The 25,463-nt window shown below is 52.4% G+C and overlaps 2 protein-coding genes across 3 annotated transcripts in view; one reads left to right on the forward strand and one right to left on the reverse strand.

Moving 5' to 3' along the window:
- Positions 1-2,885: 2,885 nt before the first annotated feature.
- Positions 2,886-7,200, reverse strand: Gdf7 (growth differentiation factor 7). Of its 2 annotated transcripts, none has more exons than XM_032908671.1 (2): positions 6,819-7,200; positions 2,886-4,154 (listed from the first exon to the last, which is right to left on the reverse strand). In XM_032908671.1, the coding sequence occupies exons 1-2, from the start codon at positions 7,183-7,185 to the stop codon at positions 3,181-3,183; spliced, it is 1,341 nt and encodes a 446-aa protein (XP_032764562.1). In that variant the 5' UTR covers positions 7,186-7,200; the 3' UTR covers positions 2,886-3,180. The 2 variants fall into 2 exon arrangements, with proteins under 2 accessions (XP_032764562.1, XP_032764560.1); XM_032908669.1 differs by having other exon boundaries at positions 2,892-4,175; positions 6,819-7,185.
- Positions 7,201-17,303: 10,103 nt separating this feature from the next.
- Positions 17,304-25,463, forward strand: part of Hs1bp3 (HCLS1 binding protein 3) — a 30,872-nt gene continuing 22,712 nt past the window's right edge. Inside the window, exons 1-3 of the mRNA XM_032909191.1 lie at positions 17,304-17,384; positions 20,994-21,159; positions 24,687-24,894. Coding sequence (XP_032765082.1) covers positions 17,353-17,384; positions 20,994-21,159; positions 24,687-24,894 — 406 coding nt within the window. The 5' untranslated portion in view covers positions 17,304-17,352. The remainder of the gene's footprint in view (positions 17,385-20,993; positions 21,160-24,686; positions 24,895-25,463) is intronic.

The following is a 25,463-nucleotide window of genomic DNA, read 5'->3' on the forward strand; positions in this document are numbered from 1 at the left end:
CCTGTAAGTAGCTGGTGAGGTGGGGACCTGTAGGATTGGTATCCAGAGCATGCCCAGGCTCCCTTCAGGACTCACATCCAGCTTCTGTCCCTGCTGACACCATGATGATTGTCAGGGAAGATCAGCATGGGACAGACAGATCCGCTGACCTTCGGCAGCGCTACCACCCACAATGCACAAGCTTGTTACCCCATGCCGCTTGAGCATGGAAATGCCAGGAAAGTGGGCAAAGGCCGAGCATGAACACTACACGGCCCAGCACAGATCCAGCCATTTTTCCTCACAATAAGATTAAGTAACCGACCACCCTCTCTGCAAAGGTCCAGCCCAGCTGCTTGGTAACCCCAAATCCCACAAGGCCAGAGTCTAGGAATCCTGAAAACGCTTTCCTGCCAATGGAGGAGTTACTTTAATCCATAAATTATGGCTTCAAGCAGCAAACCAGACCAGCTTAGTGTCTGGCAAGCCTGTAGGCCCAGCTGGCCTGCCCCTGCTTCCTGAGCTGGGACTGTCAGTCTCCACTCACTTGAAGTAGTGGTTCAGGTTATCTCAAGTAACTGTTCCCCAGCAACATGGAGAATTCTGTTTACTTCAGCAGGAAGATTTTGGTGATCTCAGGCTGAGGATGAGGGGACACCCTAACAGACATAGTCTGTGCTGACCACAGCATCCAACCAAGGATTTCAGCTGAGTTTGTCCTGGTCACCCAGCCCCACTAAACCCTAGGTGACAGGCAGATGATGAAGAGTGTTCCCAACTGTGCAGGCAGCAGTCTTTCTCCGCCTTTTGGCAAGCTAGTTTAACCACATCCCATCTGCCCCACATGCGGTTAGCCCTTTTGTGGTCACAAAATGCATCCTCTAGAAGATGGCCATAGGAAATAGAACCAGAAGAAGGGCACTGTTGCTAGGGATAGTTCTACAAAGGTTCAAGGGAAACCTGGGAGAAGTTCCCATCATTCAGCAAACAAAGAGCACAGGAGGAGAGGCTCAGAGGCAGACGACAATGTTGACCATTCTAAGGACAGGACCCTCTTGTGGGTACAACCTCAACACAGGGAAAAACCCACTCTCAAAACATCACATGCAATATGTCTTGTTAGAAAGAGGTCATCAAGTTAAAAGGGGGCAGGGCTAATGGATATTTCCCTACTGTATAACAACCAAGCTAAATCAAGTTATTTTCCCCCAAAAGTTGTTTGGCCTAGTCACAAAAAAAGTATTAAAATGTTTGCTTCTATACAAAAGTAGTAAACACTCTAAGTTTTTCTCAAAAAAATAATAGTCAACTGTAAATGTTCATTGATTTTTTTTCTAAACTTTCTAATACAGCTTTTAGCTTTTCAAGCATTTTATTCTCCATTGTGACACGAGAACGGCCACTATTAAATCATCTTAAACAGAAGAGGGGGGTTTCCCTGGCAGAATCCAGAAATCTGGATGCACATCTCTGCCCAGGCGACAAAAAAAGAAAAAAGAAAAGAAAAAGAAAGAAAGAAAGAAAGAAAGAAAAGAAGGAAGAAAGAAATTGTATCAAGAGTAGCCACTTTGTGAAAAAGAAAAAAAAAATGATGAAAGTGTTGTGTTTTCCGATTACAGAGATCCCCAGTCAATAAGTTCACATTCTAAAAGGAGAGAAATCTTCATTTAAAGAATAAATTATACATGGGGGGAATGAAAAGGACTCAGATGTGACTCTTAAATATAAAATTCACTGAATCTAAATTCTCATCCTTCCTGTCTCTCAGGAGTATCCACTAAGAACTAAAATAAAATACCTGTAAACTGCCCTGGGCCTTGGCATTCAAGACAAGTGCAGAATTAACTCCTCTCCCAAAGCCTAAATTAGAAAACCTAGAGTAATGTTAGAGAGGTCCTCTGAGCCCTCTGACAGGTGCAGCCCAGCTTGTTTCTGTTTCCCCAGCCATTGACAGGAGGCCCCAAAGGATGAACCGGTACCAAGAAATCAAATGCCTCTGCAGAACAAAAATTCTGGAGCTGGGAGACAGGCCTGCAACCCACTCATTCCACCATCTAGGAGCAAGGACCCGATTCTTCCCACCCTGCAGATCCAGACTGTGTGTTTAGGTCTGACAAAGGCATTTGTGTGGCTTCACTCCCCCTCATCACTGTCACACTGCCAAAAAAAAAAAAAAAAAAAAAAAAAAAAAAAAAAAAAAAAAAAGCAAGAAACACAGTCAAAGGCACAAGGCACACACAGGCCACCACAGATGTGCTAACAAAGGGAAGCCAAGCACAAGCACTCATTGTCTTTTGGAAGGGACTGTGCCTACCTGACAAATGCGCTTGAATTCTGAAGGTGAGAAGCTGAAGCTGGTGGCCCTGGGACACTGACTCCCTGACAGACAGCCGTTTCCAGCCTCTTAGGAAATCCTCTTGGCACAATCCTCCACTACCCCTTGTACAGTCACTGCTCTATCCTCCTCCTGCTACTGCCTTCTAGACGCTTCTAAACCTGGCAGATCCTATCCTATTCCTCACCTGTCTCCTCCATTTCACACACATCCTCAGGAGAAAGCTGTTCTTCCTACTTTCCCGATCATTCCTAATTGGAATTGATGTTTTTAAGTCGGTCTTGGCTTTTGCAGCACAACCCATTCGTTGGCATAAAGCTTCCTTTTCAAAACTGAGACAGTACCACGTGAGACGTGGCTAGGAGATGTGCGCCTCCTTGCGACCCCCAGCGGGTCCTTTTTGAAGATTCCCAATGCCCACCCCCCAAGAGAATCTGGGTATTACAGCCCCACAGTGGAACTCCACGTCCAGTGTCAGGAATCCAGCCACCTAGCAGAGCCACACCGCCTCCAAATAAGAGGAGAATCCAATGCTAACCCGTTTCTACTTGGATTTAGTGCCAATTACCGCAACATAAACACAGACACCCTTCATAAACACTCTGGGGAGAGGGACAGAGGTTTGTATCAACGTCAGCAAACGAACACGGCTATGACATCAGGTCGCTGCATACTATCTCTGTCCAAGGCTTTCAGCGCCTGGCATCCACAGTAAACATGTGCGCGAGTGAAGGAGTGTGTAAATGTGAGTGTTAACTGTGTGCTCTCCTCTGCTGGCAGAGAACATAGTCCGCCGTCCCTCGGGCCTGGTGACACACGCTCTTCAGCTAGGGTCCTGGGCAGCAAAACCCTCCCCAGACCTCATGCTACCTGCAGCCGCAGGCCTCTACCACCATGTCCTCGTACTGCTTGTAGACCACGTTGTTGGCGGCGTCGATGTAGAGGATGCTGATGGGGCTGAGACGTGCGGGCACGCAGCAGGAGGCTGGCGCCGCATCCGGCGCCATGGAGTTGAGCAGCGTCTGGATGATGGCGTGGTTGGTAGGCTCCAGGTGCGAGCGCAGAGGAAAGTCGCAAACGCCCTCGCAGTGGTATGCCTCGTAGTCTAATGGCGCGATGATCCAGTCGTCCCAGCCCAGCTCCTTAAAGTCCACGTGCAGTGGCTTGCGACTGCAGCGGCTCCGGCCTCTGCGCCCGTGGCCCCTGCCTGCGCCACCGCCGCCGCCGCCGCCGCCCCCACCGCCGCCACCGCTTCCCTGCGCTCCCCGAGTCCCAGCCAGCGCGGTCCGCCGCCGCCTGCGACCGCCCGGGGTGGCTTTCCGAGATCCAGCCCCTGGTCCTGGATCTGGTGGCAGCTCTGCGGCGGCCCGGAGAGCGCGGGTCTGGGCGCGGATCTCCCGGAATAGACTCTCTTTCCTGTGCGTGCGGGAGGAGATCACCAACAGCGCTCGCTCCTCGGTTGCCGTGCCGCCGCCGTCGCCACCGCCAGGCCAGCCGAAGCCCAGTCTTCTCAGGGCCAGCGGGCTGCTCTCGGCGCCCGTCACCGCGCGCAGCACCAGGCAGAACTTGCGGGAGGTGCGCGGCCAGCGGCGGTGACTCTGCACCGCGTCCGTCACGTCGAACGCTTCCCAGCGCGCGCTGTCCAGGGGCTCGGCGGCCCGCGAGTGCAGCAAGTGAGCTGTGCGGGCCTCGTCCGAGCACGTGGACAGCAGCAGCAGCGGAAGGAGAGTCGCACTGTCCCTGTCTGGCTCCGGAGACCTCCGGCGCAGCACGCGCAGCTCGGCATTCACCACCTCGTCGGAGTCCGAGAGGCTGGATACGTCGAATAAGAAGCTCTGGCCTGGCTCGGCCGCCGATTCCTCTACGGGGAAAGACAGAAACAGAAAGAGCAGGGTGAGGGTCAAGTCACACGCAGCAATAGAGGGGACGGCTTGGCTTCATTTGGTTTGGCTGTCCTTGATACATAATGCGACCCAGAAAGGATCAGAGGAACGGACAAGTGTTCCCGCATCTGGGTTCCCGCAGGGATGCTGTCAATCTGGCCCCAGGGAAAAGGGATTCTTTCTTGTCGCCTACACCTGAAGCTTTGATTCTTTGACCACCGCGACAGCCACAGATACACACGCCGAAAAGCTGAACTGTGGGCCCCAAGAGCGCACCACAGCACCTCAGGAACAAAAAAATAGGGCTTAATCTTTAGATCTGCTGCCTGCTTCAACGTCTTAACGTTTACTGAAACGGTAGGCCAATCTTCTGGGCAGGGGTGACCTGAGCTTGGTCAAGGGGCCCAACAGAAAGCGTTCACGGGCTTTCCCAAGAATTTGCTTTGCGTGGCAAATGCCCCCTTATGGCTGAGCTGTGCGCCCCCAGAGAGCTGCAAGTACTTCTGCCTGTACAAAAACTTTTCATTCCCTAAAAACACTTTTCCCGTTGGCTCCTTTTCTTCTCCTGACCCAGCCTAGACACCGTCACTGACCACGGTTTTCCGTGCAAGTTGGGCCCTGAGAATTGTCCAAAAACGGAACGCATAAGAACCGCGACATAGACACCCTCCGCTCCAGCCCACCCTGTCCCTTCAGCCAGGTTAGCGACAGGTTCTCCCAAGTCCTCAGTGAGCTTTCATTGTTGGTCGCCCTCGTCAACCCCATTCTTGGCTCCTTCTGGTGCACCCGCGGCCACCAAGAGGAAAAGAAAAGACAGTGGGACACAGAGAAGCTTCACGGAGAGATTAGAGGAGGCTTGCTTATTCTCTTGCTCTAGTGTGATTTATTTCGGGCTCGGGGTTTTATTTCTGGTCATGGGCCCTTTTTCTTTTGGGGTGGACTCAGGCAAAAAAAAAAAAAAGTTTAAATTCCACCAAAGAGCAGATAAGGCGTTGCCTTTGAAGGGGGTCATATGGTTTCGTTTTGCCCCATCGGAGAGACCAAGCAAACTCCCCCCACCTTTGGGATTTGTTCGCCAACCATGGCCAGTTTTAAGACTACGGTCTGGGTGTAGTGAAACTGTTCGAAACTGAAGCTGGTGGTAACAAGCTACACAGAGGTCCTGAGCTGTATTCCCAGCCCCTGCTTTCCCCCCAAACACCCTTCTCTGCGGCCTCCACCTCATCCTGCTTCCTAGGCCTCGCTACCTCCCCCAGAAAGGGAGGGAGGAAAGGTGGCCCGCCTTTGAGTCTTGCTGGTCGAGCAGAGCTACACGGAAGGATTTAGCTGGTTTTATAACCTGCTACCTTAGGCCCCTTTCCATTCTCTCACCATCTGCAGTTTGGGAGCATCCTATGTAGCGACAGGTTAGGAGTTTTCCCTGATGCTGTGTACTCAGATTGGCGTTTCCTCTAAGAATCCCACCAGTCAGTGCGGAGTGCCACGGCAGACCCCTGGGAAATGCATGCTGGGCCTAAGGGTCCCATAGGACATTCGGGACCTGAGACTTCTACGTCTGGAAGCCAAGCTGTCTGTGCATACATGCTGTGTGCTGGGTTTCTGAGATGAGCGATGGGTGGCGGCCACAGCCTGTTTTCCCACGCTGGTATCAAAGGCCCGCAGACTGCCAAAGGCTGCCGAGCCTTACTTCCCAGCCCTCCTTGCCTTCCTCTCCCTCCTGATTTCCAAGCTAGATCTTTGGCTGGGCAGAATTAAGGCCAAAATGACTTGCATTTCCGCCTGAAATTAGTTAAATTTTCCCTATCTGTCTGCTTTAATGACTTCAATGGAGATTAATAAAAGCCAGATGACACACACACACACACACACACACACACACACACACACACACACACACTGCAACTACCCCACAACCCCACCCACATCCTACCTTTAGAGGGCCCAACACAGGGTAAGACGTGATGCTTGAGCTCCGGGCATCCCTTTCCTCCCCACACAACCGAGGTTCTGGACTCTGGCTGCTGGGGCCTACTGCCGCAGAGCACAGGCACCCAAACTCTCTTCCCGTACACAAACCACCATCCACCCCAAGTGACCGGCCTGAGAAGGGCCCTCCTGATACCAAGAAAGGCCATTTACTTTAATCGGATACCAGCTTCTCTACCCTGAATTCCCCTGAGCTTCTGTTTGTGTATAGTCCCCAGTCTCCCCCCATCGCTGGAAATAAGGAGCTACCATCACTGCTAGCCCCTCTTGGCGGGAACTCAGAGGCCCCAACTCTTGCCTTTCTTTCTTCTCCCAGGGCTCCAAGCCCGAAGCTACCCTTCCCCAAGAAGCGGATCTTGAACTCCGCTCTGCTTGAGGGGAACCTGCCAGTCTCCTGTTCTAAAAAGCAATCCCAACTCCCTCAGCCCTCGGAGACCAAGCCATGACCGGCACCATAGTCCAGGCTTAGAGGTTCGTGTACGATGACTTCGAAGATGACTTTTTCTCTCTAACACCTGAGGATAGCTATAGGGACCATAGCTCAGGGTCGAACGGAGCAGAAGTTTGCCTCCCCCGGCTCGTCTCAGGCCAGGAGCAGACGGGATGGGCTGGTGCGCAGAAGACGCGTAAAGTACCTTGATTTGCTTGGTCTGTGAAGCCGGTGATCGTGTCCACGCGGCCGTGCCCTGAAGTTGCCGCGGCAGGAGCCCTCCCCGCCAGGCTCCGGTAAAGCGACATCATGAAGTGGTGTGGCACCACCGAGCCGTTCCTGAAGCCGGAGCCCGCGGCGCGGCGCACAGCGCGGGGACCGGGAACCGCAGCGGCCTGGAGAGCTGAAGGGCCTGGAGCTGGGGCGAGGGTCCGCCCGCCGCCGCCGCCCCCCGGGCTCCAGGCTGGTCCTGCTCCCGCCGCTCGGAGCACCGCGGCAGCTTCCAGCCCGTCGCGGGGACGGCAAGCGCTCAGCAGCCAGAGACACAGCGCGGCGGCAGCGCTCAGGTCCATGGGCTCCGTGGGCCGGCCGGCCGCGCGACACGGGCTCCGCGGCTCCGGGAAGTCCCCCGACGCCTTTTGAACATAGTGTTTAATAATGGGGGAAGTGTGCGCAGCAAGCCGCTGCCCCCCTCCTCTCCCACCCCACCCCCGCCCAGCGCTCAGAGCAGCGCCCCCTGCTGAACGCTCGACCTGTAGCGCTGAGCCCCCCAACTCAGGCCTATCGAGCAATGCAGGGTAGGAGCCGCCTCCCCTCGCTGTAACGCCGGGTCCCTGTCCTTGCCAAGTGAAGGCCATCCGCCCCAGGCTCCCGCCACAACGCGGTGCCCCGCCTCCCCTCCCTGAGGCACTGCGACACCCCCTCCCCGCCCCAAGACCTCAGAGATCTCCTTGGCTGGAAGATGGGGCGTCGAGCGTACCGCCCAGCCTCCTCCCCACTCCTCTACGGAGAAACACCGCCCTCCCCGCGATCTTGCGAGTGCGAGCGATGCCAGACCCGGGCCAAGACAAGCCTGGGCCCCTCCCATCCAGCTTTCCCCCTGTGCGCCCCCTCGATGGACGCTCATGAGGGAGCTACTAGGGATATTACCTACACATTTGGATACCACCCCCTCCCCTCCACAGCCCTCTGAAGATAACAGTGGGAGGCCAGAGCAAGGGAGAGGATCTGTGACGAAGGATGAGCGGCTGGAGGGACAGATGGTCACAGACCGACTGTCGGAAAGCAAAAGCTTTGAGAGGGCATCTTGAGCCAAAGCGGGAGCTGAAATCTTAAAGGGCTTAATGAATTAGGAAGGCAGCCGGACAGGGACTAGCGGATTTCAACGCAAAGCAGGTTTCAGGGTTCGAATGTGCAACCAAAGTGGTGACCTTCAATCTGCCCTCCGGTGGCGGGGGGCGGGGACATCATATTTCTTCAAGGTCTGCAGGGCAAAAGGCAGGAGGCTACTGATATGTTCGTGTGCAGCCATAAACCCAGAGGCTGGGCAGCAGAGTCACGGAGTAGTGCTCTGATGCCAGTGTGGTTATCGGTGTGGTCATAGCACCCTGTGAGCGTGGGCGGAAAAGGCTTCCACTTCAGACCTATGCCTGGGAGACACCTGAGCCTGCAGATTCCTTCCTCCCCATTCCTTCTCTCAGAAGGAAGGTGCGGGACGTTCAGCACAACCTGCTGTGAGTAAAGCACGCTGTGACCTTGTCCTTTGTACTTCTTGGTCCAGACCCATTCATCCACCCATCCGTCTCCACTCATTTCTTCTTGTAGCAACCTCTCGTTGCTAGACACTCTTCCCCGTGTTACAAATTCATCAACACACAAGACAAACTCATGGAGAGCCAGGGTGTGCAGAAACAATAATAGCCAGTAACACACAAGTGTGTATTACTAGCATACCTTCAAGGGTGTTCTGAGCACCTTGATGGGAGAGGTCTTTTTGTCAGCAGAGACCGCACTGAAGTGGAGACCCGAAAGAGGAAGGCATGGGGGTGTTGGAGGTCTGCCTGTTTCCTTCCCTCTTCCTTCTGCTTAAGTGACACTTGCCACTTGTCACCTGCCCATTGCTTTACATGCCCTGTGCCACCTCTCCCCCTCCCAGTGCTTCATCCTGTGTTAGGGATTAGCTTATCTTTTTTTTTTTTAAGTTCAGTCACAAAGATGTTAACACTTTGCCTGGGGTCAAGTGATAAGTAGCACAATCTTGAGTAACAAAGTGTCCTGGCTCAGATGTTGGCTTCCACTACCCTAAGGAGGTGAGACTATAAAGGGCTCTGGTCTCCTAATATCCTCCATGACCCTCTCTGGAATCTTCTCAGCAAAGAAAGTGACCCTAAGTTCCTGGGGAAGGTTGAGAGAACTCCCCAGTGGACTCTCCTATCTGCCCCCACCAGGAACTAGGAACTAATTCACTGTGCTTGGGAAACAGCCTGGAGGGTAAAGAGCAGGGTTCACCTGTCCTCCAGGTCTCTGTCTCCCTTGCCCAGGGCTTCCAAGGCCCGTGCCAATCCAGGGTGAAAATTCAGAAGTCAGAGAAAAAGAAAGTCAGAGAATTCCCTCAGCCCTTCACCCTTCCCCGTGCGTAGCTCAAACCCTCCTTTGAGTAGATGGCCCCTCTTAAATCCACAATCCCAAATCTAGCCCAGGCATGCTTGAGGGCCCATCTTTGGTGTAGGGAGCTTTCAGCAGCTGAGATCCCAGCCAGAAGACTTTGGAGGTGTGCTCTGCCACTGGCTTAGTGCCTGTCCTTGGCTTTGCCCCAGAACTACTCACTGGAAAGTGGCTACAGCATCCCAGTGGCAGGTGGCAGAGTTCAGGGATGGTGGGGAACAAACAAGACAGGAAGTAGTCTTCACCTTTGTTTCCTGTCTTTGATGATTAGCCCCAGCACTCTCAGGTGGGAAGGGTTCTGCATTTTTATCTCCAAGTATTCTCCATGGGGTAAGTTCCCTGTCTATTGCCCCTGCAGAAACTATGGCTTATTGTGAGCACAAAGCCCCTGCTTCAGCCACAGAACCTTCTTAGTTTAGACCAACTTCCCATGCCAGTCCCAAGTTGCATTTGCATAATCCAGGCAGCCTTCTCCATGACGGACTGGAAAGCAGTTCTTGTCGACTGCACCCATGAGAGCTTCCAAAGTGGTTTTCAAACTCGCCCTGACTGTAGGGAGTTTGCTATGACCGAGGATCATGCTTCTTTGAAATCTGGTCTTAAATCCTATCGCAAGGGGTGTCGTGATGGCTTCTGGGTACTGGAACTTAAAGAAACCCAAGCTGCCTGTAGCCAGTGGCTCGGCCTTAATGGTCGTCCAGCCACACCCAGATATGTGTGCTGAGAAGGGAACAAGAGGTCCCTTAGAAGTGAACTGCTGTACAGCCCACATGATCCACAAGAGGAAGCCAAGTCCTGCAGCAGAGAGTGGTGACATGGAGCCTATAACTTGGCACCACAGCTGTCTCTGTGTCTGGCTGACCCTTTGCCCTTCACTGAGGTCCAGCATGTGCTGGTTCTGCTCTGCTCAGGGTACTAGTGAATGAAATGAGGAGTGACAGGAAGCTCTCTGTCCTCTGGAGGCCACTGTCAAGGGCTCTGGGTCCTTGCAGCTTCACAAACCTAAAAGACTCGATGTGTGCTCTAGAAACCAAGAGACCTGAACTCAAGCCACACCCGTTTAACCTCTGGCTGCAAGCCACTCACTCTACCTGGCTTTGCCTTCTGCTCGCTATAGTGAGACTGGGAGCAAAGAAAGGTGGAGGAACCATGACAGACGGACCAGGAGTATGTCCTCTGTCTGGAGAAGCAAGGTACTAGTTTAGATCCCGGAGACATAACCTGTAGAAACGTCTATTTGCCTCTTCTTTCTCTTCTGATGACATGAACTCCTCTACTCAGCCCCTAGGAAAGCTTCACGAGTCTCTTCCAGAAAGATCTGGAACAGCAGAAATAAGAATTCCAGAACGTTCTGGCACAGCATCGGTGTATGCCCAGGGTCAGCCTTCTTCAAACTGCAGGAATTTCCCATGCTTAACCTATAACTAGGCTGCACAGGTTGCCCCCAGCAACGGCTCTGGTATTCACGCTGGGGTCCTCAAAAGCCTTGGCCCCAGGCCTCTGGGCGTGGTCTGCTCTGTGGCCCAGACCACCCGGTGGGGGAGGGGAGGAGAGGTAATGGGAGAAGATAGAAGAGTAGCTTCTTTCCCAGAGGCCTTCCTTGGGGTACATTTCAGTGCCTCCTATTCGGGACAAACTGCAGAAGACTTGTAGATAGTGCCATCTGCTGGCCACAATATGTAACAGCACCTGGTTGCTTAAGCCAGTGACTATTAAACTGACCACATCAAGTGAACTTAAAACAAATAAAAAAAACAAAACACTACAGTATGGGAAAGGAACTTGGCTTCAAACCACCATTACTAGGAACTTCCTTTTTGACCTTGTCAGAGTTGACCTCTATGCAAAATCCCAGCATTCAGAGAGCAAAGCGATTTTGACCTTACAGCCAGCCTAGGCTGCATGATGAGCCACTGTCTCTCCAAACAAAGCCTAACATCCTCTGCCTCTTTAAATGGAAGTGGGTGTGGTCTTGTTGGAAGAGGTGTGGTCTGGTTGGAGGAGGTGTGGTCTTGTTGGAAGAGGTGTGGTCTGGTTGGAGGAGGTGTGGTCTTGTTGGAAGAGGTGTGTCACTGGGGGTGGGGTTTGAGATTTCAAAAGCCCATGTCTCTCTCTCTCCTCCCCCTCCCCTCTTTCTTCCTCTCTCTCTCTCTCTCTCTCTCTCTCTCTCTCTCTCTCTCTCTCTCTGCTCTGTCTCTGCCTGTTACCTGCGATCAGGATGTAAAGCTCTCAGCTACTGCTCCAGTGCCATGTCTGCTTTCTACCATAGTGACAATGGACTAAAACTAAAACTGTAAGCAAGCTCTCAATTAAATGCTTTCTTTTATGAGTTTATGAGTTGCTTTGGTCATGGTGTCTCTTCACAGCAATAGAGCAGTAACTAAGACAGCATCGAAGATTAAAAAGCAAAAACAAAAACAAGGACTTTTAGAATCAAAGCTGCCATTGGGCTGTAATTTGGAACACCCATTCCTCCAACTGTGGTCAAAGAACTCAGGGTTTCTGTTCTAGATACACAAAGATGAAGGGGATTACGCTGGCTCGTGTTTGCTAACTTGACACATACAGCCACCTGGGAAGGGGAATCTCAAGGGAGGAGTTGCCTCTATAAAACTGGCTGGCAAGCATGTCTGAGGGACATTTTCTTGGTTAATGATTGATATGGGAGGGTCCTGGCTACTGTGGGCATTGCTACTCCTGAACAGGTGTTCCTGGATTGTGTAAGAAAGCAAACTGAGCAAGACTGCACCTCTTATAGTTGCTTTTAGTCATGAAACCTCATGACTAGTAACTATGTTACTAGTAGATACTATGTTGCAAGTAGATACTAGTAACACAACTAGAATCATAGTAACAGAGAAGCACACCAGTACAGGGACAACGTTAACTGAGATCTGGGGAGATGGGACTGGAAGACCCAGAGCCTGCAGATGAGAACTAGATGGCGACACCAGAATGTAGGTGCCAGTCTCAGATGAAACTTTAAGCTAACTGGGACCCAGTAAGTCTCCTGATTCCTGCAACAGATCCATTGAATAGGCAAACTGACTCAGATCTTGGGACCACCAGGCAAAGACCTCTGGGAAATCTGTCTGTAGAAGTTATCCTGAAGCTGTTCCACAGAGAACAGTACACCTACACAATTCGTTTTTATGATATAAGGCCACATTAATTTCAGGTGAATCAAATGACTACAGAAAATGTAGTCACAATAAGCATATTATGGGAATGCATGCATCTTGACAGAGATTGGATAGGGAATTCATCTCTAAGTACCATTACATCGTTGAAACCAGCAAGCGTCATATTCACAACTGGAATTGAATTGTAAAATTGAGCCACGCATATAAACTAGTCTAAGTACAGAAATGACTTTAACTAAAAGATCACACTCGACATTTCCATCTCCAGGAACAGCAATATCTTGGTTTCTCCCCATACTAACAGTGTTCCCTGAGATGCTATTCCCAAACCCATGTGCCCCAACAACACAGTTCTGAGGGCTCTACTGCATTGTTGGCAGTCATGTCTGCCATTAAATGAGAGGTGATCTTTGTTGCTTTTTAAAAACAGAGTCTCCCTCTTCTCTCTGCCTTTTCCTCTCCCTTTCCCTCCTCCTCCTCCTCCTCCTCCTCCTCCTCCTCCTCCTCCTCCTCCTCCTCTCTTCTTCCTCCTCCTCCTTCTTCCCCTACCTCTCTCTCTCCTCTCAGGATTGTGAATTCTTCCATATAACCATCTGACTCCTCTGCTTCGGGAATCATGTTCCATCAGATCTCAGGATCTTCCATCCTGAACACGTTGGCTCCAAACTCATGTTTGGGTCTCACACTCACAAGATGTCTGTCTTTGTCTCCAACATTAAGACTCTTTTTGGGTAGAAGAAGACAGGAGTTTTCTCCTGGTGATACAACACCCCTCCCAGGACTTTTTTTTATGACTTATTTTTAGAGATGGGGATGGTGGTGCCCCCTTTGCAGAGACAGGCAGGTTCTCTGTGAGTTCGAGGCCAGTATGGTCTACAAAGCAAGATCTAGAACAGCCAGGGCTACACAGGGAAAAAAACTGTCTCAAAAAGCCAAAAAAGTTTATTTTTTATTTGTGTTTGTGTGACTATATTCTCTCTCTCTCTCTCTCTCTCTCTCTCTCTCTCTCTCTCTCTCTCTCTCTCTGTGTGTGTGTGTGTGTGTGTGTATCTGTCTGTCTGTCTGTCTGTCTGTCTGCCTGCTAAAGCCAGAAGAGCTCAGAGAGCATCAGTTCCTCTGGAGCTGGACTTGCAGGCAGTTGTGGACTATCTTCTGTGAGAGTTGGGAATAGAACTCAGGTCCTCTGAAAGAGCAGCAGAGGCTTCGATATGTATTCCAGAAGTAAGCCACATGGCCCCTTTGAGCCACAAGGGAAGGTGACAGTCAAAGCACAACTGGTGGTTTCCGACCTCCATCACCCGCCATGCATTTGTCTCCATCCATTGCTTTGGCTGCTCTCAGCTGTGGTTCTGTTAGACACATTTCTTCACAGAGAAAGCTGAACAAGAACATTCACTTTTTCATTTCTTAGATATGGTACCAACTCCTCCTGGAAGAGTTCTTTGTACACTGCTCCCTATTCCAAGCGGTTACTCGTGCTCCCCATCACCAAGTTGTCCTCATGTCCCCAGAGCTTGCATTCTCATTGAAATCTCCAAGCATCCTCAAGTGGTCAGTGAACACCACTGGACAAAACCAAGTCAACTTCTGCAGCCCCAGGCCTGAGCTGTGTCGGTGAACATTGGCCGGATGACCAGCAAAGGTGGGAGTCCCTCCCACTTTACCACCTGGAGTTGAGCCGACGGACTCCTGGAGCATCAGTTAATGGACAGAGAAAATGAGCAGGTCCTCAGACTACCCATCCCGCTAGAAACAAAGGGGATGCCAGGATACTAGGCCAGCATTTAGACATCCCCCTGCAGACTCTGAGTGTCCCTCACTCTCTGTACAACCCTGGAGGCCTGACTCCCTCTGAAGGAAGCACACATGGAGGGTCCTCCTCGGCTTGAGATGGGAGAGAAGAAAATCTTGCATAGCATGGTCTCTGTTACCACGGCCTTAGCCGTGGACCTCAGCAGGAAGCACACAATATCAGATTCAGACCCCACCATTCCAGGTGCTGTACACAATTATGCACTGAAGCCTGTGGGACCCATGGAAGCAGAAAATGGGATTGCTATCAAGGAAGCGGGTCACTTCCACAGGAATCCTGGGGTACTCTTGACAGGCACCAGGTGCACTGAATTTCCTGTAGTGCACAGGACAAGCTCAAGTCACCAGAAAGCCCAGCTCATTAGCTCAAAAGATATTGGTGACAGTCATGCTAACAGCCTGGGGTCTCATGGCAAGTCCCCATTACGGTCTCTACTTTCCTAGAGCTCCTCAAAATATCTCTTTGGGACTCTAGTGAGGGGGGGGTGTCACCTGGAAAGACTATCTCCTTTCCACCTAGGACCCCACATCCAAATCTCACCTCCCCAGGTCCTGACCATAGATTCACTGGACCCTATATCCAACATCCTGAAACCTTTCTTGTCTAAAACAGATCATTTTACCACCCCAGGCTCCTCCAAATGTCTAGCCATAAAAGAGTCCATCATCTAGCCACTCACATGAGCCAAACCATACCATAGCAGCATCTTTTCTTAATTTCTACACACACACACACACACACACACTAAGGGGACAAGGTCTCCTGTGCCCTCAGGCTGACTTGGTCTCAAACTGGCTGTGGAATGGAGGACAACCTTGAACTTCAGCTTCTCCTTCCTTCAGACCTCCCGAGTGCTGCTGGGCTCATGGCCACGGATTTACACAGCACTGGCATGAAACTCAGGCCCTCGTGTGTGGCAGGCAAGCACAGTAAGTTAAGAGAAGAATTGCAGCTCAGCCACACAGCAGCGTCTGACTCGTCTGCTCATGTTCACGCAAATCCCCATCTCCTGGCGTTCTCACGCCTGCACCTCAGCAGCCTTCCCTGTTTCCCCCATTCTGGGCTCCTCGACAGTCTATGCATCTCCACACCACTGCCCACCTCGTGGGTCTCCAGGATATTCCTTTGTGCACAGTTCTCTGATGGCCAACGTCAGTGCAAAGTCCTAAGTTCAAACCCACTGAGGACTTCACGCCCTGACTCCTGCTTCCCTCCTCTGCTCAGTCCCTACTGATGCCTTCCTTGTCTCTGGAACTGCAACACGATATTCCTAGTTTACCAAATCTTGTTTCTCTAGGAAACTGCTCCTTCGCAAAGCCCTTTCTGACTCTACTTGTTCTGCAATGGAGGAAAAGAGGAGGAGGAGGAGGAGGAGGAGGAGGAGGAGGAGGAGGAGGAGGAGGAGGAGGAGGAGGAGGAGGAGGAGGAGGAGGGAGGAGGAGGCGGAGGAGGAGGGGGAGGAGGAGGGGAGGAGGAGGCGGAGGAGGAGGGGGAAGGGTGGAAGAAGGAGAGAGGGGGGTTAGGATGGGACAGGAGGGAGGGTGCATTAAATCTCTGTGTTAATGCCTATGAGGTGGCTCAGTGAGTAAAAACATGTTCTACACAAGCCTTCTATCTTCACACCAGAACCATGGTGGGAGGAGAAAACCAACTCCTGAAAGTTGTCCTTGATCTAACAAGTGCAGGGTTAACTGCACACACACACACACACACACACACACACACACACACACACACTGATGATGATGATGGTGGTGGTGATGATGATGATGGTGGTGGTGGTGGTGGTGATGATGGTGATGGTGGTGGTGATGATGATGGTGTGATGGTAATAATAATGATAATAATAATAATAATAATAATAATAATTTAAAACATGCTATTGTTAGCTTGCCTCTAAACAAATCCCAAACACTGACAACGAAGTGCATGAATATATATGTTTCAAGAGGCAAAGTTTGAAGTCATTTTTCCAACTTTTAAAATTAACTGTGGAATTACTTCACTGAAGCACATAGGGTTTGAGTGGGCTGAGATGCTACCTCCTGAGAGAGCATGGCCATGGAGCCTGACTCCACAGTGAAAATAACGTCATGCAAACCTGACCTCCACATTTCAATCCCCATAACCCGTGTAAAGATGAAAGGAGAGAATGGACTCCATAGCGCTGTCTTCTGACCTCTATACATGCCCATGGTGGGCACGCACGTGTGTGCACGTACACACACACACACACACACACACACACACACTAAAGGAGGGAACATAATATGTCCCCTTGGTATTTCTGGTGTGGCCCAGCACCTGTAGCTACTTATCACTGGAGAGAGCAAGGGACAGCAGTTTGTACCTGTCACTTGGCTCTGGTTCCAGTCTCCTGGGCCACTGGCAGGAGACAGCCAACAGCAGGTACTGCCACTCTCATTATTGTGGGATAGAGAATTGAGTCTATTCCCAGTGGATCCATTCAGTCAGAGACATACAGAGGAAAATGTCCAAGGCCTCAACGAAAAGCAAGTCAGGCTAAGAGTACAGGTATGAGAGGCGCCGGAGGTGCAGGGGGGAGGGGTTGCGGGGGGGGGGGACGGGACGCAGGGAGGGGATGGAGGGAGAGGGAGGACGCGCGAGTGAGCAGATAATGGAGGGGACAAGAAACCTTAGGAGAAGAGCCACAAAGAGAGGCCTGAGGTTTGTTGTGTTCAATGCACAGCCCCCAAGCCCGAAGGGACAGAGTCCCAAAGGGGAAAACTCCTGTTGCCTGAATGATTGGCTGCGTAAGTGAAAATGGCCCCAGGGAGAGGAGAGAGTGCTTTTGTAGCTAGCCATAGGAGAGAAGCCCGAAAACTAGCGGCTGGATTCCTGTAGCCTTAGAGGTTAAGCATGTAGTAGGATTAAATGGCATGAGGTGCCAGGCTTAGGAGGTGGCTATGGGGGACCTAGGGAGGGTTGAGCTGCACAAGCCCCCTCCGAGACCACAGATGCTGCGATGTGCACAGCTGCTGCCACCAGGGGGCGGTCAAGGGCTGGGGAGGTGGCGCTGCGCCGGAGCGGGGCGGGGCAGGGACGCAGCGACGCCCAGGACGCCAGATCCCGTGACCGTCCGCCAGACCGCAGCCGATATGCAGTCCCCGGCGGTGCTCGTCACCTCCAGGTGAGCCAGACCCCCATCCCGCACTATCCAGACATCCCAGCAGCTGGCGGTTCATCCCGCTGCACCGCACACTCTCCTGCGGGAGCAGTGGCGCGCCGTCAAGAGTCCCCGTTTTACAGACGAGGAAACTGAGGCCCCCTAAAGGACCAAGCACTCGCCCAAGACTCCAGGAAGGCCTGGGATTGTCGGGATAGCTCTGGCTGGGACGCGGCCCAGCTCCCTGTCCCTGCGTACTTCGGAATCCTATCTTCCGGTCCCCCAAACGTTTCTGTAGTAGCTGTGTGAACAGCCCGAAGCTAAGCACCAGGGACGAGGTGAATGAAACAAGCTGTTCCCTGCAGAGGATACCCGCACCAAAGTGACTGGTGCTGCGGGGGGGGGGGGGCTTGGGGGCAGGAGGGATGTCCTACTTTTCCTCTCTTTCCCCCATTTTTAAGTAACTCTGAAATGGTGAACTTCAAAGATATTCGTATACCCTGTCCCACCCCACCCACACAAACTGTAGCCGAGATGGCAAACGGATGCTTACCCAACACACGTTCATTTGTACGCCCAGCTCCCTGTTTAGAAAAGTACGATTCTGTACGTAAGCCCTGCTGTTGAAAGCAGCTTGCTCCCCTTGGTGTGGTAAGTGAGGCCGCAAGGCACATCCCCATTAAAAGAGATGCCCCTGTGGCTCTGTGAGTTGTTCCCTTTCACTGAGCCCCAGTTTCCCTTCCTGTAGAGAGGCTCCATCTAAATAGCTAGAAGCACAGGAGCAGTAAATGTCCCTGTGGGCCACAGCCAGCACACCCACGACTATGAATTTGGTGCTAGGAAGGGTAGTGTTGGATTCCCTTGGTGCTAGCATGCCCTCGGGTGTTAATAGGCATAGTGTGCTGCTGCAGAGTGAGTGATGTAGTGAGGGCGGACGAGCCATGCCCTGCCCACCACTCCACTCATAGTGCCTTTGAGGAGCACTGCCCCATAAGTAAGCAGAGGTGGCCCTGCCCCCAGGATCAGACGGTGTTTCCAGCCTCCTCCTGCTAGGCAGCTCCGGGCTTCCTGCATGCATCCACCCAGAGGGTGTTTTCTCAGGGACTCCTTCTGTGCTAGGTGCAGGTCCAGGTTCTAGGATACAGTAGTGAGGCACTGGTGGGAACAGGTCGGCAGTAGGAAAATGCAAGCTTTGTCAGGGTAGTAAATGCCACGAATGACGAGGAGAGTGGTCAGGTGACCGTGTGAGTGTTATACGTCTCGGTCAAAGGGAAGACGTCCCCCAGTGGAAAGAGCTGTAGAAAGGAGATCTTGTGGTGTGTGCTGAGCAGGAAAGCCACTGTCCAAAGGCCAGCGTGCTCAAGTGGAGGGAGCACGGAAAGTGTGAGGAGACACCTGCCATCAAGAAAGGTCACGATTTCATTCTGTGTGTGACGGGGAGCTGGTGGAGCAGGGAACTCAGCATTTGTTCAGATGGGTTTGCTTTAAAACTCGATCGACAGTCAAATGGAGGTGCTGGGTAAGTAAGAGGCGGGAGGGTTTGTAGGGAAGAGTCTGGACCACAGGTAGGAATTGGGCCGCCCTGGGCTCGGGATGCTATGGAAGGCCTTGAGTCAGGGTGAGGTCACTGGAGGGCAAAGTGAGCCGATCGGGCTGAGCCATGGGAACAGGGTTAATAGGATCCATAAGGGGCCTGTAGCCACATCCCGACGGAACCGCTTGGTTTAGGACACAGTGTGCTGTGCCCGTGAGCCATATCCTGCCAACTGCTTGCTTTTGTGATTCCAGTTGGATAAGAACACACCCAGACCGGACAGGGGGTGTCGGCTGTAGCTGCTTTCCGAGTTGAACTGAGATGAGGTAGCTTGCAAGGCTTGAGATATTTATGGTCTCAGGCTTCCGGTTCGGTGACCCAAGTGGATCTTTCTTGAAAGTTCCAGAGTGGCGCTCACACTGTCTAGGGACCACTTCTTGTCTGGATGAAGGAGTAGTGACCCCCCTGGCTTACTGCTCTCCCTAAAAGTCAGGAGTTTCAGGGAAGGACGGGGGAGCATAGTTTTGCCAATCCAGGAGAGACAGGAAGTATAATTGTGTCCAGGCACAGGAGCAGAGGAGCTGAGGAACGGGGCTTTTAAAAGTCAGCTGGGCCCTAGGCACAAAGGCTGGGGAGTCACATGTGACAAGGAGAGCTGCTTGCACAGTACTCTCAGCTGGAAGGAACGATACAGAGGCTCTAAGGACAGGGATATGAGTTCAGTTCCTGGTGTGGTTGTCTGTGGGAAACCTCCATGGACGGTTCCAAGTGGGGCTTGACGATCCTCTCCCATCTTCTGCCGTTCAGGGTGAGCAGCCTTCCGTGTTACCCCTTCCCACTACCTCAGCTTCATTGCCCCAGCCATCCCAAAGAAAAGGTGCCTCATTTCCCTCTCACAGCCAGCAAAGGCTGCCTGGGATGGCTCCCCGGAACTCTGACAGCAAAGATAAGCTACTTCCTGTTGGGACCTGCGTTCCTATAGGTGGCACTGAGCAGTTGAAGTAATTTCACGTACCCACCTGCTGGGAGTGCCAGCTGCTTCCTCCCTGCCTGAGCCTCTTCCCCCCATGCTGCCTCTTGTCCTTCAGCCTCAGACAGAGAACACTGTCACTTGACCATTGGTAAAGAAGTGGCCTGGCTCGGGACTCAGTGGTTGAGCGCACTCACTGGCTGTCCTTCCAAAGAACTTGAGTTCAGTTCCCAGTACCCGCATAGCAGCTCACAGCTGTCTGTAACTCCAGTCCCTGAGGGATCCAATGCCCTCTTCTGACCTCTGAGGAGACTGCATACATGTGGTACATGGATATTCGTGCAGACAAAACTCCTATACACAGAAATTTTAAAAAGGAAGTGGCCTGGCGTAGTGTGCCTCATCTTGCAGCCTGTGTCTGCTCTGGATGCCTTTGGGATGCTTCTCCAGAGGCAGTCAGCTCAAGTGTGCAGAGGGATCCATGCTTACGGATGCACCTCACATGGGATGAGAGTACAGGTCTGTACAGTCGCTGCACACACACACACACACACACACACACACACACTGCATATTTCATGCTTTTAGTATGCTGTCCCAGTGTGACAGCCTGATAGCCTTGTTCTCAGACTTGTGTGTGTGTGTGTGCATTAAAAACATGGGCTCCAGCTCTCGGAGAGCACTAAGTTAGCCAGCAGATCCTTGCAGCCCAGAGAGAATGTTCTAGCTATACTCAGACACAGGTATCTGTTCCCTAAGGGTATCCAGAGGAGGAAGCCACTGTTTCCTTGCAACCTTGGATGTCATTCCAAGCTGCCACTAGACGCTCTGGTTAAAGGCAGATAGGACCATCGGGCCTGGCTGGGCCTGCTCTACTGAACCTTGCCTTCTTCAGAACTGAGGAAGTACGTCTGTCCAGATTCCCTAGAGGGCTTCAGCCTGCTCTGTCTTCACAGACTGAGGCTTCTCTCTTGGTCTGCATACCCTCAGAATGTAAGGACAGACTGAGAAGAACACACAGCTGAATGACCTGGTGACCGGGTCCCACTGACCTCCTTCCTGCCTGCCCCTCATTGGCGAAGCCTGCTTACTTATACTTGATCTTGACCCACCTTCCTTTGCTCTACAGGCAAGTTCAGAATGCGCACACGGGCCTCGACCTGACTGTACCACAGCACCAGGAGGTGCGGGGTAAGATGATGTCAGGCCATGTGGAGTACCAGATCCTGGTGGTGACCCGGTTGGCTGTGTTCAAGTCAGCCAAGCACCGGCCCGAGGATGTCGTCCAGTTCTTGGTGAGCAGGGAGCCCTAGCCATGATGCTCTGAGGGTGCCCAGGCAGGTATGTCTGCCCCTCAGTGCTGACACTTCTCTGTACAACATGCGTCCAAGGTCTGTAGTGCTAGACTGTAGGATAACAGAAATGCCAGAGGAGACCACGGCAAGGCAGACTTGTAAAGAGGCGTAGATGGTGACCCAGGCACGTTAGAGCCTGGGAGTGTGTAGAAGGAACAACTTAATACACCTTGGAGAGAAGATGCTGGCACCCTCTTGAAAGAGGTAAAGGCAGGACAATGGTTTAAAGAGTAGATGGTGTTGCTGGATGGTGCTGGCACACTCGGGAATCAGAGGGAGGCGGATCTTTAGAATTCAGGGCTAGCCTGGTCTACAGAGTGAGTTTCAGAACAGCCAGGGCTATACAGAGAAGCCCTGTCTCAAAAGAATAGATGATGTTACACAGCAGGGAAGGAGGAAAGACTGGCCCAGAGGAGGACACAGGGGTTGGGTGACATGCGGGACTCAGGTTGTACCTGGACTTGACTTGCGGCCATGTAGTTTTAAGCAGGGAAGCGATGGTCCTATCTGCCTTTAACTAGAGCATGGCATCAAAGTATCAGGACCAAGAGACACCGGCTCTGAGGATAACAGTTGTCCTCCATGCTGGGACCCAGCACAAACAATAGGATAAGAGGCAAGGAGAGAAGGAGAGGCTTACAGTGTGCAGATGGCCAAGATCAACCACACCGGCAAGGAGCACAGTAGAGGCTGTGGTGAGAGTGCATCGTTCACCCACTGGGTGGACACAGGAAGTCCAGCATAGGCGTGGGCCAGGCCTGAGTCCTAGGTATCTAGATATCAGCTTAGAGGCCATGTTAAGAGCTGGGAGTGGGTGCAGCTACCCAGAGAGCAGAGGTGGAGACTCACGAGAAGAGCTGAGGAGAGGAAGTCCCGGAAGCACCAGCAGTGCCAACAACAGTGGGGCCGACCATCAGGGCAGAAGGGAAGGCTGGGTGATTGAAGGAAAGAAGCTCAGGAAACAGAATTTCAACTAAAAGGAAGGATGGGTTCACACATCTATTTACCCTTTGGTCTCTTATGGAAGGGATCCCGACCTGGCGAGCAGGAAGGACCGGTCTTGGGATCCTAGGATACGGAAAATGAACCAGAGTCCTTTAGTGCCCCAAGGGAGCCCCTGTTGCACGTTGGTTCGGCACCCGCAGGCAGCCCAAACAAAAGGAGAGCGATGAGTGTACAGCTCCGTGACAGTAAGGGACAGAATTCTAAAAAGAATATGTCTCACAGATCACTCCCCACAGTGCCGGGTTTCGTCTGATTGTTCCTTAGACCAACTCTTGATTGAACCCAGGTGGACCCTGGCCCATGGTTCTGGGTCTGCTGTGTTCTAGAGTGGATCTTCTTCTGAGGGGCCAGTTGCAGCTCCTGGTGGTCTGGCCTGAGCTCAGGTACACCCGTGTCTTCAGACTCAGGAGCAGGGAAAGGGGGGCCCGGGGTGGCTCTGGGGCCTGAAGGAGAAGCAGCATCCTTGGTCCAGCCCAGCCTGTTCCATCCTGTACAAAAGGCTGGATGTCAGGTGGCGTGAATGAAAGGTCACCTGTGACACTGCCACATGCCACATTAGTGCTGCCTTGTCCCAAACAGTGATGCCCATGCAATGTGGAAAGCATACAGAGTGTGGGCACGCACACCTGAGAGGGCAAAGGACAACTCATTTGCTCCCCCACAAACATGGTGGTATCTAGGGGTGTAGGCCAGAGTTATGCTCCCAGGTCTGTAATCCCCCTAGATTTTGACGAGTTCGCTAAAAGAATTAGTAAGCATTTTGTGTCTATCACATAGAAGGATATATACATTTTAATAAAAGCAAGCTTTTAGTTGCTAGCCATGAGGTAAGCCAGCCCCCAGGGAGGAGTACTATGCCTGAGGTTTGGCATACACGCAGAGGTATGTATGTATGTATGTATGTATGTATGTATGTATGTATGTATGTATGATGTATGTATGTACGTATCAGAGGACAGAGGCAGCTCATGTTGACCCAGTGCTCCGCACTGCCTGCCACACAGAGCCACTGGGTACTTTTGTGTTCCCATTTCAGCTCCCTGTTGTCCTTGTCACGTTTGCTGGCTGTGGCCTGAGATTCTAGCTAGAACACAAGTGGCTGATAACCCTGGATGGTACTAGAAACCTGGGCTTAAAGCTCCCTCCCTGCCCCTCACACTGCCTGGTTTGTGGGTCTGTGGCCTGAGCCTGCATGGTGCAGTTAGGCCAGCAGGGGGCGCTCGTCCCTCACCATGGCCAGGCGCAGCGGCTTGATCCAGCCTGAGCAACTAGCTAGTGCACTGGGGATCCTCCTTACCCTTTCCCTGGGGGTTCATTTCCAGGAAGGTTCTAGAACCAGGCTCTTGTGCTCAGCTGTGGGCAGCAGTTTCCTATCCCAGGGAAATCCCCACTTGGAGGGTTCTGAGGTTCCACCCCCACCGCCACTATACGATCATCCCCTGGAGTACAACACCTAACACTGGGTGGTGTGCTGGTTATTGAGATGTGGCTCCCTACCATGCCTTTCTGAGCCCCAAATGATGGGGACACCCGCAGTCCAGCCACACACTAGCATACATACATACTTAGGGTGGTGCAGCCAGGCCTGGAGGAGCAGTCCTCCATGCCTTCATCCTCAACGTTGCCACTCATTTCCTGGGGAGACGGACCTGGCCTCCAGGGAGGCACCAAGGAGTTGAGGGCTGAGATTAAATCGAGGGTGTTGGTGAAGGCTGTGACATAAGGCAAGTGACTTTTATCTGAGCTCATGTGGATTGAACAGATACCAGCAATGGCACCACCAAACCCACGGGGCTATGGCTACTCCCTGCATGGGGGCCCGGAGCCAGCTGGGGATTTCTGTGTCAACAAACGCATAGCAAGAGTATAGTATATGAACCCATGCTCACTGAGCCGTGGGGAGGTGGGGAGCTTAGTAAAGAGGCAGATGTGATCCCTCGTAGCAGCAATCCAAGTAAACCTTCAGAGACTCAAGGGATACTCAAGGGATACTCGGGACTGCTTGGTAGCAGCAGCAGGACCCATGCACACTGTGCTCCAGCTAACCTTACCTCTGCCGCCTGTCAGGGCAGGCCCCACCTGTCCTGTGCTGGGAAGAGGTCACACAGTGCTGTCACAAGATGGCCTGACACCTGCCAGGGGCCAAACTCACTGTGCTCAGGTTTGGAAAGCCCAGAATAGGTGGAGGTCATGGCCGTTTGTAGGCTGGGTTCAGGTCCCTGTGTCAAAGTCCTTTACGTGAACCTGCGGAAACACCCTAGATCAGTCCATCATTGCGTCCTTCCTTTGAGACTCTCAGACTTCCCTGGGGACCAGAGATTGAGGCTGGAGGTATACAGAGGGCCAGCAGTCAGGCCTGCTCCAGGCACCTCTCTGGTCACCAGGCGCCTCTCTGGTCAGGGTGAGGAAGCTTCTCATCCTTGGTTCTTCTCTCAGGAAACCACATGCTCCTCTCATTCCAGGTCTCCAAAAAATACAGCGAGATCGAGGAGTTTTACCAGAAACTGTGCAGTCGTTACCCAGAATCCAGCCTGCCCCCGCTGCCTAGGAAGGTCCTGTTTGTCGGGGAGTCTGACATCCGGGAAAGGAGAACCATGTTTGATGAGATTCTACGCTGTGTCTCCAAGGATGCCCAGTTGGCGGGCAGCCCAGAGCTGCTAGAATTCTTAGGTACCCAAGGCGTTGTCCCATGTCCATGAGGTCCCTCCATCCCAGAACCCACCTCACCCCTGTGACTCAGTGGGAGGCCCATTGCCACCCTCCATGACCTGTAGCTTTAGCAAGGATGTTTAGGGCGTTGGGTCTCAATAACCCCCTGGGCTGGATGATGAGCGGGGCACCCAGCCTTCAAGGGACTAACCTTCTGGATGCTAGCTGGATATTCACAGAGTGGCCTCACCATGGCCTTCCTGCTATCCTCATTGTATATCTCTCTTCACTTCGATACTTACAGGTACATATATCCCCCCTCCTCCTCCTGCCAGCCAGCCCCGTCAGCCTGGGAACACTGGACTTCTGCTGGCCCTGTCCCTTGTGGGCATCACGCTCAATCCATGGCCCACATAGAGACTATGGGTGTGATCTGACATGGCACCCTTATTCCTAACACTGAAGACCTCATGCTCTTTGGTGTAGCACCGGGGAGCTCCCCACCCCCATTCTCTCTTCTACCGGTGTTCTCTATAAGAGAAGTCATTTTTTTTTTCTGATGGAGATTGTGGGGGATGGTGTGAACTAAC

This window comes from Rattus rattus, chromosome 7 (assembly GCF_011064425.1).
Source record: "Rattus rattus isolate New Zealand chromosome 7, Rrattus_CSIRO_v1, whole genome shotgun sequence".
NCBI classification, from domain to species: domain Eukaryota; kingdom Metazoa; phylum Chordata; class Mammalia; order Rodentia; family Muridae; genus Rattus; species Rattus rattus.

What these genes read in the sequence shown, in the direction of transcription:
- Gdf7 (XM_032908669.1), bottom strand. Translation starts at nt 7,185, where the DNA reads ATGGACCTGAGCGCTGCCGCCGCGCTGTGTCTCTGGCTGCTGAGCGCT. An exon ending in CACAGACCAAGCAAATCAAG is followed by an intron (nt 4,176 to 6,818) that starts GTACTTTACGCG and finishes CTTTCCCCGTAG; the next exon opens with AGGAATCGGCGGCCGAGCCA.